Genomic DNA, 12666 nt, shown 5'->3' with positions numbered 1-12666 from the left:
ACGACGAAGTCCACGTCTTATGTGCGGGAGTGTTTCCCGTCCGTGAGAGTGACGGGGAAAGATAGGATACCCAGGGGGTGTTTGTGCTGCCATCGAACCCTTCCATCGAGGCGTAGACCGTTTCCAGGCTTTCTTTGTCTTCGTCGTCTAGCTTGTCGAAGAACTGCCTGTACATGACCGTTGACGAAGCGCCATTATCAGCAAGAGTGCGGGAAGTGATGTAGTGCCCCAGCTGGCTTTTGATGACTATAGGGCCTTCTTTGTTGGGCCCTCCTGGCACTCGCGGGAAGCGCACTTCAGCTTCCTTCCACGCACATGGTTCTGTCGTTCGTCGTTTTCTTCCTCTGACGTTACCATGAACCATGTGAATGCTGATGTCGACGGGCTTTCGTCCGTTGCCCTTGTACCGATTATCATTTCTCCCCCCATTTTTGATTGATGCCACAAGGTGTGTAAGGTTTCCATCTTTGACGAATGTTTCGACAATATCCTTCAAAGATGTACACTCCTCGGTGGTGTGGCCCTTTGTCCCGTGGAAGTCACAGGATTTGCTCTGATCAGCGTTATGGCGCTGTCGGATCATTGGAGCTTTTGGCCATGGGAGTTTCTCAGTGGCAAATATCTCTATGACGCTTTTGGTGAGTGGCGTCCATCTAGGATTCCGGCTTGATGAGTGCGTGTTATCCCTTCCGCCTAATAAAGGGCGAGAGCTGGATGAGGTGTCAAAGTTTACCCTTGACTGCCAAATACCAAGCTTCCTCTTCTTGTTTTGTCGGGCGGTGCGGACATTATTCTCTCTGGTCCTTTGCGTGTAGAGGTTTGTACTATGGGGAAGATTCCTACCCAGTTGCTTCCCCGTTTCGGCAAAGCGCTTAGCTGCCGTCATGATGGCATCCCATGTGGATGGCATGCCATCTTTACCCGTCAATGTGAGGATAAGCTCTGGGTATTCGGCGCCCTGGATGAAAGCGGCGCGAACGAGATCTTCACTTATGGTGCCCAGACTCAGCTTCTTTGAGTTGAAGCGAGTGATGAATTCTGGCAAAGATTCATCCTCCTCTCTAACGCATTTGAGGATCGTCCACTGCTCTTCAGTATATTTTCTCTGTTGACTGAAGTGCTGGCTGAACTTGTGCTGGAAGTCCGTCCAATCATAGATGTGGTGGACCGGTAGACGGTCAAACCACGCCCTGGCCGCTCCGACCAGCGTCATCTGGAACATATAACACCACGTGGGTTCCGTCCAGTTGCTGACGGTTGCCCCCGCTATGAATCTGTTCAAGTGATCGTCTGGGTCGGATATGCCATCATAAGTGCCGATGTTGGACATCTGTTTGGCACTCTTCGGGGCGATTGCTTCCGCAATGTCCCTTGCAAACTTGGACGTTCCCGCATTTGCAACAGTTGGCCTGAAAGTCTTGGAGAAGTCACGTGGGTTTCCCCCCGCGTTCCTTGGCTTAAAGGTTTCTCCAAAATTTATTCTCGGCTGGAAGTCTGCTTCCTTACGCTTCCCTTTCGTCTTATGACGAGGGTTTGCGTCACTGTCAGATTCTTCCCACTCATCATCCGAATACTCGCAATCATTACTCATGTTGAGCTGTTGTCGAGTGCTTCCGAATTCGTCATTAGCCTGTTGGAGTGAACGTAAACGTTCATCCAACTCAGCTTGGAATTCTTTTTGACGTGCTTCCGCCCAAGCTTTAACTTGATCAAGTGTTTGGCGGGGGAGCTTCGTCTGTTGTTTCTCCAACTGGGTATCATTGAATCCCAGGGGCGGATTGTTTACTGCACTTGCCCCGGCTTGGGTAACCGGGGTAGTGTTCGTAAAAACTGTGTACTCGCCGGTGTTCCCCCCAGTAGCTGGGGTTGTGGTTACCGGGGTTTCTTGGTCACTCGTTGGCCTTGGCATCGGAGTAACCTTAACCATCTTTCCAGTGGTTTTGAAAAAGCTGAGAAAAAGAATTAGTTCTAGCTTTTATGCACGGATGGCGCCAATGAAGAAACACTAAGTGACCACGGCAGATTACGGATAATCTTAGGGTTAAGTAGATGTTTCCCACGAGGGTTAGGTCCGGCAAAGATGGTTATTCTTCTAGACCTGCAAAACAGATACCGTGAGCTCGTCACTGAGAAGGGGGGGGGGGTTCCTCCTTGTGACCACCCTCCGGCGTGAGAATCAGACTAGATTGCTCTGAATATAAGTGTATATTGAGAGAAATAGCTAGAGAAGATAAGATGATGATACCGTTCCAAGGTATTGGAGTATTTATAGCCGAAGGTAGGTTTCCAAGCAGGTACGGCCAGCTGTATAATATTCCTTTTCCACCAACTACGGGCTATGTACGTGCCACGATGGGAGTTGGTGGGTAGGCAGCGGCTGATAGTGACATGGCCGGCTGTATACTATTCCTTTTCCACCAACTACGGGCTATGTACGTGCCACGATGGGAGCTGGTGGGTAGGCAGCGGCTGATAGTGACGTTTTGTACTAGAGCGTGCTCCTCCTCGTACTATTGTCGGTGAGCTGTCACCCTGTGATTGGTTCATGGGCTGCTTTGGTCAGATCTTGTCTATTTTGTCCATACCTTGGCAGGTATAGTACAAAAGATCTTCCAGAAGCGTACGGACTGGCTCTTTTGGGCGGGAATATTCCCGCCTTGCTCATTCCTTCTTCCGGTGACATTACTGAAGTATAAGAGTTAGTGCCTCATGCGTGTAGCCTTACCGTTAGTGCGGGTAGCCTTCCTTCTTGGCTTGTACCCATAGCTGCGGGAACAGGCAAGGTATTGTACCAAGGGAGGCTTTCCTGCGGGAACAGCTGGCTTACTGCGTGTAAGGTCTTCATCTCTCTGAGCATGGTGGGTCCTGCGGGACTAGTTAGTCTTTGCGCAGACGTACCTCTTCAAGGTGTGACTCGCGGGTCCAACTGGGCTTTGCGGGACCAGTTAGTTTTTGTTTCAGACGTACCTAATGAAACAAAAACCGTCTTCAACCTCTCTGCTTCTAAATCAATGTTTTGTGTTTGATGGAGCCTTAACTGGAATCGTGGAAGAAACCAACTTAGATTCTTAAAAATAACTGTAAAATACTTGAAGTAGAGGGTTACCACGTGTCCATATAATAAAATACTTGCAGGTGACTCTTTTGTTGGTGCTCTTCTACCAAAGATCGTTGATGACCAATCCGTGTTAGAGGTAATATTTTCGCATTTTGATGCTTTAATCAAAATCGATTTTACATAAATAAAAAAATTTAACCTCTAGCGAGTCTAAAAGGTAGAACCACTGTAAAAAAACTATGTCAAACGGGTTGAATTCAGTCTAAGGTGTAGTTTTAATGCATAGGACATCTTAGAATCATTTTATTAGAAGAATAGATTATTAAAGTTTTCTTTTATAAACACAATTTGTTAATGATCTAGACATCTAGTATTTATATAGTGTAATGATTATAAAAAAACAATATTGTAGAAACATGAAATGAATCTGACCTGATCCATGACGATGTTCCCCGGTCTTCGAGATGAACAAACCACGACTCGATCTTCTTCTCCGGTAGCTTAAGATCTGCAATGGTTTTTGGGGGTGTGGAGGTGACTGCTAAGAAATCTCAAGGATCTCTTGTTTACAGACACAAAAATGGTTATGGTGGTGGCTCTTATTGAGAACAACCAACCCTTAATAAGGAGGTGGAGACCTCCTTATATAGGGAGCCTCATGGCCACCATCATGGTACCCTAATGGGCCTAGCCCAGTTAGGGTTACCTCCACAAAACCCCCTCAGCCCAATAATATTGTATTAGCCCATATAATAAAACAAGCCAAACATAATAAATTAAGGTCGTAAGCCGGGTTTAGTACCATACCCCTACAAGCCCCCCAAGTCCAGTGTTGCTCCTAGGCGTGCAAGCGTTTAGGTGGAGCTCTGGACTTCATAAGGTGTGTTAGGATATGAGGCGGTTTTTTCCCCTTTCTTCGGCCTTGTCTTTATTGTCTTTGAGTTTTGAGAGGTTTTCTCCATGATGGTGACATGTTGTGATCCTTATGATAATAATGGTGCACTGGCATGAATAAGATATAGCACGCATCATAACAATAGTGGCGCGGGGCCTGATAAAAGATAGAGTGCGCATCTCGATAATAATGTAACGCAACTTGCGCGCGAGGCAGCTTACGAGCTATAAAAATAATGAAGCTTGCGCGCGAGGCGACTTACGAGCTATAAAATAATGAAGCATGCGCGAGTTGCGGCTTATAAGCTATAATATGATGATATTGACTGGCCCACAAAGGCCTCTTCTATGCAGGATGACTATCCCGGCTTGTCTTCAAAATAATAATGGAGGCACAAACGGCCAGATAATAATAATAATGTAATAGGTACTTGTGCGACTCGTAGCCGAACCTGCAAAAACATATCAACTAAAAGTGGATGTATTACAAGGTTCCCATCCTCGGGCAAATTATGAGGTGTGCCTAACCTACGCTGGCGCGTGGCCTTTTTGGGATATTATTAGGCTCCCGACCTTTATGTTTGGCGCGTGGCCATGTGGGATATTATTAGGCTCCCGACCTTTATGTTTGGCGCGTGGCCATTTGGGATATTATTAGGCTCCCGACCTTTATGTTTGGCGCGTGGCCATGTGGGATATTATTAGGCTCCCGACCTTTATGTTTGGCGCGTGGCCATGTGGGATATTATTGGGCTCCCGACCTTTATGTTTGGCGCGTGGCCGTTTGGGATATTATTAGGCTCCCGACCTTTATGTTTGGCGCGTGGCCATGTGGGATATTATTAGGCTTCCGACCTTTATGTTTGGCGCGTGGCCGTTTGGGATATTATTAGGCTCCCGACCTTTTATGTTTGGCGCGTGGCCGTTTGGGATATTATTGGGCTCCCGACCTTTATGTTTGGCGCGTGGCCGTTTGGGATATTATTAGGCTAACATACGTTATGCGAGAGCTTTCGGTGAATGTATGGTGAAGGGTTGAGCGCGCATGCATGGCGGAGGGTTGAGCGCGCATGCATGGCGGGAGTTGAACGCGCATGCATGGCGGGGAGTTGAGCGCGCATGCATGGCGGGGTGTTGAGCGCGCATGCATGGCGGGGTTGAGCGCGCATGCATGGAGAATGGTTGAGCGCGCGTGGAACAAATCTGAATATCCACATCAGGTAGGTTTTATGTAAAAACCAACAGATCTGAAAGGATTTATAGATCTATGAATATGAAAGGTGATTATTGCTCAAACGAACCCAAATCTGAAAAAATCATAACTAGATCTGGTATATTTCACTTATAAAACACACAGATCTAAGGGTTTTCCCCAAAGTTTGGTGGTATTTCTTCTTGTATATTTCCGGATCTAGAAATATTTTCAGATCTACGGATTTTTGGACTTCCATAGAACAGATCTGAAAGAAGAAATCGTAGAACCTAGAGTATTTGATGAACAGATCGGAGGACCGAGACGAAAAACAAGACGTGGTTCGTTGCCTGTCCCACGGATGGCGCCAATGTAGAAACATGAAATGAATCTGACCTGATCCATGACGATGTTCCCCGGTCTTCGAGATGAACGAACCACGACTCGATCTTCTTCTCCGGTAGCTTAAGATCTACAATGGTTTTTGGGGGTGTGGAGGTGACTGCTAAAAAATCTCAAGGATCTCTTGTTTACAGACACAAAAATGGTTATGGTGGTGGCTCTTATTGAGAACAACCAACCCTTAACAAGGAGGTGGAGACCTCCTTATATAGGGAGCCTCATGGCCACCATCATGGTACCCTAATGGGCCTAGCCCAGTTAGGGTTACCTCCACAAAACCCCCTCAGCCCAATAATATTGTATTAGCCCATATAATAAAACAAGCCAAACATAATAAATTAAGGTCGTAAGCCGGGTTTAGTACCATACCCCTACAAATATATTATATGTAATATATAGGTTCCAAATTTGTAAATTATCTAGTAAAAATGTTTGATTATTGCTTTTTATGGTTTGAACTTTGGGGAATATCTTTCTAATGATTTGTAAATTTATCATGTCAAACGGATTAACGTGTCAGTGGTTGAAAATGAACAAAAGTGACCGCTTTCATGTCAAATGTATCAAATCCTTACTTGGACACGCTTAACTGACCGTGACTAATATAAAACCCGATGCCGAGTCTTGAATAATGACACTATGACAGTATGATATTATCATATGTTGTAACATAATATTGAAATGTAGGATGAAGGAAGGTTGAAAGAACTATTGAGGTATTCGTGTGCTTGTGGAGCCATCACCACCACCAAAAAGGGTGCGATTCCGGCCCTTCCAACTGTGTCAGAGGTCGACACCTTTATGCACGTGCATCAATAGATCGCAGCCTCGTTTTTCTTCTTGATGGAATAATCCGATTTCTTTGATATGATTTTGGTTTGTCGTCAATCAAGCAAATGCTTGAGGAAATAGTATAGGGCAAAGAGTTTTTGAGTCTTGCTGATTACTGAAACTAGTGATTTGATCGTCGATTTTCAATGACCTGGGTTTGTTTGGTAGATGTTTTTGTTTTGTTGATGCTAAGTTTCCAATAATCCAATGTATTGCTTGATTAAGTGGAACTTAGACCATGTGTAGTCGTAAAGCTCCACATCCAGGGGTCATGCGCCACGTGGCGCCCAATCAGAGTTATGGTTTGTACAAAAAACAAGTGTAGTCATAAAGCCTCCATAACTTGGAGGGGGGCGGTGTTTCCAGAGTTATACACTTGTTTTTTGGTGCCATTCTCAGCGTTTTATATACAACGCTTGCAAAAATGAAATCAACATAACGCGGGGGGGGGGGGGGGGGCGGGGGCGGTGTACCCCCCCGCGTTTTGGTTCACAACGCTGGTAAGCCACCACTACGGGTGGTCTTATGAGCAACTTTTTTAGTGATTATTATAAAGTTGAACTATTTTCATTTCTTTTACCTGTGGCTTTAGCAAGGCATGCAGCCTTTAAAATGGTTAAAAACAACACAATATTTGAACCAAATGCTTACACGACATGCAAAGATCGATAGCTATGATAATGACAAGCAAACCCTTTAAATAAACGGTTCTCTTGTTGCTGACAGATCCATGATTTTTATAAGTGTGGGCGCCTGAGCGGAAATAGCCAGTTAAATTTAGGGGTGTGCATGGTGCGGTTCGGTGTGGTTTTTGATTAAAACCGAACCAAAAACAAAACTTTCGGTTTTATGATTTTTTAAAACCATTCGGTTTCAGTTTTTTCGGTTTTTGGGTTCGGTTCGGTTTTGAAAGCGGTTTTTTCGGTTTGCTAGTCGAGCCAAAACTTTTTGGGCAAAAAACATTTGGCCCAAGATATTGAAATCGAGCATGCCATTTTTTTTTCTTTAAACTAATGATTAATAGAAAATTGAATATTTGGACCTAAAATATTAAAAGATAATAGAGGACATATTTGAAATTAAAATTCAAAATCAAAACCGAAAGTACCTATTATTGGTTTTTAACCATACTTGCAAACCAAATATATTTGTATTAACAATATGTTAAAATTAAACAAATATTCATCGGTAGATTTTGTTTTAATGATTATGATGTTATGCTTATTTCGGTTCGGTTCGGTTTTTTCGGTTATTAACAAAATACAAAACCGAACCAAAACCAATATTTCGGTTTTTGCTGAAGTTCAAAACCGAACCACCGGTTTATTTCGGTTTGGTTTTTTCGGTTTTATTGGTTTCGGTTCGGTTTTTCCGGTTTTGTGCACACCCCTAATTAAATTGGTACATGTATGTTAAAACGAGCATGGGTTAGCCGAAATAAGTCAAAACTGTTGCAACCACGCCACATAAAGGTTGTCTATGAGGTCTATATCCTTCATTTGGGGATCCCTTAACTTTCCCCTAATTACATTATTTTTTAATTTAGGAGTTCGTGTATATTTTAGGAAGTATTTGTAAAACTTAACCTAAGAAAACAGTAGGTTCCTGTATAAAGGATACTTTTGAATGCCTTAACATATCTATTTTTTATAATTTATATTTTTGACATTACTGTGTATACCCAGTGGGGACCTAATCCATAACTCAAAACGGATTTTCAAAATATCTTTTTTCTATTAGCAAATTACCAAAATAGTCCATTTTATGAGAAAGAAGACAACAAATAGCACGTGAGATTTGAAATTCCCAAAATAGCTCTTCAAATCTCACGTACACGTGAGTTTGTGAGATTCCCCGTGACTTTTCGTGGACGAATTAGATTCTGCCAAGTGTGTTCCATTCCCACCTACCACGATATTTTTCATCCCAAATCTGTCGGAAACGTAACTTTTGACACCAAATATAACCTGAAAAAAACCAACTGTAACGTGATGTTTCAAGCTGTTTTTATCGACAACGTAAGTTTTTAAAAAGATGGTTTTTATGTTTTTTTGGAAATTGAATTTCAAATGAATTTTGACTTTTAAAAAAATCTTTTTCGTCATCCTCTTCATCCAACTCCAAGCTCTAACAATAGAGTGAGTGACCAGTCCCTATCTTTGTTCTTGTAGGAAGCCATTAGATTTTGCAGATGATCATAACCAAAATGAATATCCATAGCTATAAATATCCACATGAATATTACGTATCTATCTATAAACCCAATAATATAAATCTTACTGGAAAGAGGTGCTATATCCCAATGCAAACCTTTCAACTTCGGCTTCAACACCGGCACCGGCGGTGGTGGCGATGGCGGCACCGACACCGTCTTTTTAGTTTCAGACACAACAGGCGATGATCCTGTCGGAGAGAAGAACTTGTCCTCGGAGTCCGTGAAACAACAACACTCGTCTACGTTGTGTTGGTTATTATTATGATAAATATTTTGTCGGGGTAATGGCGGCAGTGGGTGGAGCTCCGTTGAACCCATGGTGGTGGTGGTGGTGGTGGTGGTGGGTTGTAGTGGGTGCTAGGAGTTGAAGCGGTGGTGGGTAATGGTGGTGGTTTGTCGGAGGTGGGGTGTTTGGCCGGAAACAGGCGGTGGCTGTCGGAGGATGGTGGTTTGTGGTGGTGGTTGCAGCGGTATAAGAGGGTGGTGAGTATGGTGGAAATAATAAGAATGGAAATAAGAGAGGGTGTGAGTAAAAGGAATAATATTTTTTTGAAAGTGTGTGATTTGGAAGAAGGTGATGATGGGAGGGTAACGGAGGTGATATTCACCGGAAAAGTGAGGATGGTAGCGGTGGTGGGGAAGAAGGGTGGTTGTGAGGTTTACAATAGAAGAAGAAAATGAACTTTAATTGAAAATCGTCTTCGAAGTTGAAATTCATTTGAAATTCATTTTTGGAGATGAATTTCAAAATAACTTTAAAAACCATAATTTTGAAAACTCACGTTGCCGATGAAAACAGCTTGAAACATCACGTTAAAGTTGGTTTTTTTTCAGGTTATATTTGGTGTCAAAAGTTACGTTTCCGACAGCTTTGGGATGAAAAATATCGTGGTAGGTGGGAATGGAACACACTTAGCAGAATCTGATTCGTCCACGAAAAGTCACGGGGAATCTCACAAACTCACGTGTACGTGAGATTTGATGGACTATTTTAGGAATTTCAAATCTCACGTGCTATTTGTTGTTTTCTCTCTCATGAAATGAGCTATTTTGGTAATTTTCTCTTTTTCTATATATATTGTCACGTGGTGAATAAAATATGTCGATAAATCCAAAGTTTTTAATAAAAGTGCTGACTTAGGTGGAAGTTGAAATGAGTTGTTATTATCCAACTTAATTGAATTAGGTGTTTCCTTCAATTTTCCTAATTCCACCAACCCCTACATACAATCCCATCTCACCAAACGTTTTGTCTCAAAAAAAAGAAAAAAATCGACAAACTTGATTAGAACAAAATAAAAGTCATTACAGAAAACTTATTTTGACAATTTATGTATGATAAATAATAATATATGTTCTGTATCCTATGAGATTTACGCATAAACCTTGTTTTATAAGACCAAAGTTAATATACGTCCGCTCTTTAGCCTTCCATCAAGGCAGCACACAGCATATAAAAACATTGTTACTTTCAATTACATGCAATGACTATTTTACCCTTTAGGCATAAAAGGGATGCACAACTATAAAAACTAACAAGAGAGCTTAACAATGGTTACAAATTACAATGCAATTGCTTGTGGGTAAGTAGCATTGACCTCCATTTTTAACGACCCCCAAATGTGTCTGCAATTTTCCCACCTGGTCTTCATACGAGCCAGAAACGTCCCGGCCCACGCTTCATTATCACCCTCTATGCTCAGTTCGTAAGGTACTGAGAAACTGTTTCCACCCGTTTCGTGTGTAAAAATAACATAAAAGAATAATATAAAATGAAGCAAAAAAAAAAAAAGGAAAAAAGAGTTGACAAAGATATTGACCAAAGGTCAAAGGACTTAGGAGTCTGACCTCATTAGTTCTTCTTGTGGAGGTCTTTTACTGGAGCTACTGTTCCTGCAATTTTATGTATACCAAATTAGAACTATTATTAATATAACAGACACGCTAATTCACGTGATAAAATTAGAGGTGCGATAAGAACAGTAAGCACAAACCTTCGTACATAAACGTTGAAAAGATTTAATGATTTGGTGGAAAGATTATAGACAGCATCCTGTATATGGTCCTTGCCAAAAATATACACGACAGGGTAACCAAGAAGCCACCTGCAACAATGTACTCATCTTAGTTGCTACATACACATGTGTGTGTAAATGAATAGGAAGAACACAATTTTGTGCAAGAGCGGGCATAACAAAATAAATCATTTACTTATTCAATCTTAAAATTTTTAAAATATAAGAAAATAGTTGAAATGCATTGTTTATTCTCTCTCTCTCCTAAAAGTAAAAAAAATAATAAAAAAATAAGGAAAATTTCTTTAATATATGAAACCTACACATGTGTAAGTAAACTGTTAAAAAAAGCTATAAACAAATTAGTCTGATGATATTTTATGTGAACAACATATATATTTGCATTCAAGATGTGCAGCATATAAGAATATAAACCAGTGATCAAAATATTAAGTTTGTAAGTTTTGTGCTTTTTGCTCTTGCAATTATTTTTGTATTTTGTAATGAACCTAACCCTATATAGTATGTGCAGATCAGACCGTAATTAATTTTAATTATCTTTCAAAGTCTTTTTCTGTTCCTAGAAAAAAAATAGTCTTAACAAGTCAGAGGTAGTCTTGAAATAACACATGGAAGTTTGAAAATTTAATCACATGTTAGTTTCATTTGTTGGAAGTCAGTTATGAGTAACCAGAAATCAGTTTCTTGATTCACTCACATGTTATAAGCTTACAATGTTCAATGTAAAGAATTACCCGTTCAAAGTTGGCACAGTGACGGGCGTATCTTGCATAAAATGACTCAAATCAATGAAGTCAGAATTCTGATTATCATTGCTTGTAGCATCATCACAAAAAACTGAAAAAAACAGCTTCTGGAGGGATACAAATTGTGCACCGGTAGAAATCTTTTCGGCCTCAGTTACCATCTGAAATAATTGACATAAAAATAAAAAAAATCATAAAAACAATAAGCAAACAAATATAACTTGAGAAATATATTAGCAGCTCATATAACATTCAAAACTTTAACCTTTGGTGGATCCTGTTCAAGATCCACAAAATGCAATTCCAGTTCTTTGTTAACTGTTAATTTAATAAGTTCTGCAAGCCCTCTGACATGTACCAAGTATATCATATCTTCAATAACCATGACCCGTAAATTCCCAAAGATCAAAGACTCCTGAACAAAGAGCACAAGAAACATTTATTCACAAATATACAAAACGAGCAGCTGCATATAAATTGTAGCTCTACCTCTTGGCTAAACTTGAGAAATGCACATAATCGGTCTCTAAGTTCAGGCATCTTTCCACCATAATCTATCATTATTACCGGTCTCATTCTGGTGCATAATGCCAGAATATCTGTTAAAACATACATAATTTAATTGTAAATATTTATTTAATATCAAACTATTGAACTTACAAAGCATTTAGAAGTCAACAAAACTTTTGAAATTAAAATAAGCAAAATTTGATATATAAGTTACCAGCAACACAACACCTTTCTATTATTTACATTGAAACCTAATAAAATTACTATGGAAACTAATTTCAGTTCAATCAATTACTGTTGTGTAATTAGGGTTCCTAGAACTAAAAAGCAGTAAAATTAGGGTTAAAACAACACAGGATATAAGGTCAAAATGAAATGAAAGTATTATTAAACCTGTTACGAGACGTTGCTTTGATGAAGCTTTGAGACGCCAATTGGTTCGAGAAAGTGACGATTCGAGTATCCTAAGAGCCTCTGAAGCATCCACAACCTCCATGAGTGTGTATCAACCAGCTAGACGATTACGACTGAATGAAATGAAGTGGAGGACCCAAATAAATGCGTAAACACTCTTCTCAACTTTCACACTAACGCATTGTTATTGAGTTTCTTTATTGCTGCGTACCCGAGTCTCATTAAACGAAAGAAATGTAAGGAAATTGAGAGAAAGAAGTAAAGTGTCGTGTTCCTGAGTTTCATTAAGGAAGGTAAGGAAAAGAAACAAGAAAACGTGTGTTCCTGAATTTCATTAAAGGAAAGGAAAAACAAAGCAAATGAAGAGC

At 40.7% G+C, this 12666-nt stretch overlaps 1 protein-coding gene across 1 annotated transcript; it reads right to left on the bottom strand.

Moving 5' to 3' along the window:
* Positions 1-10124: 10124 nt before the first annotated feature.
* LOC143545308 (uncharacterized) lies at positions 10125-12383 on the bottom strand. The gene is made up of 7 exons (XM_077037228.1): positions 12278-12383; positions 11864-11973; positions 11640-11789; positions 11363-11535; positions 10587-10697; positions 10441-10485; positions 10125-10314 (listed from the first exon to the last, which is right to left on the bottom strand). Exons 1-7 carry the CDS (start codon positions 12378-12380, stop codon positions 10155-10157), a joined length of 852 nt encoding a protein of 283 aa, XP_076893343.1. The 5' UTR covers positions 12381-12383; the 3' UTR covers positions 10125-10154.
* Between the last annotated feature and the right edge of the window lie 283 nt (positions 12384-12666).

The sequence above is a fragment of the Bidens hawaiensis genome, unplaced genomic scaffold (assembly GCF_021521415.1).
Source record: "Bidens hawaiensis isolate Kalapana, Puna unplaced genomic scaffold, B.hawaiensis_p1.1 tig00013897_1, whole genome shotgun sequence".
In the NCBI taxonomy this organism is placed as follows: Eukaryota; Viridiplantae; Streptophyta; class Magnoliopsida; order Asterales; family Asteraceae; genus Bidens; species Bidens hawaiensis.
This window is presented reverse-complemented; position numbering and strand designations above follow the sequence as displayed.

Bases quoted from the DNA above. Each gene is read 5' to 3' on its own strand.
- LOC143545308 (XM_077037228.1), bottom strand. From the start codon at position 12,380: ATGGAGGTTGTGGATGCTTCAGAGGCTCTTAGGATACTCGAATCGTCA. The intron at 11,790-11,863 runs GTAGAGCTACAA...CTCTTTGTTCAG, and splicing joins TTCTCAAGTTTAGCCAAGAG to GAGTCTTTGATCTTTGGGAA. The intron at 11,536-11,639 runs GTTAAAGTTTTG...CAATTATTTCAG, and splicing joins TTGAACAGGATCCACCAAAG to ATGGTAACTGAGGCCGAAAA.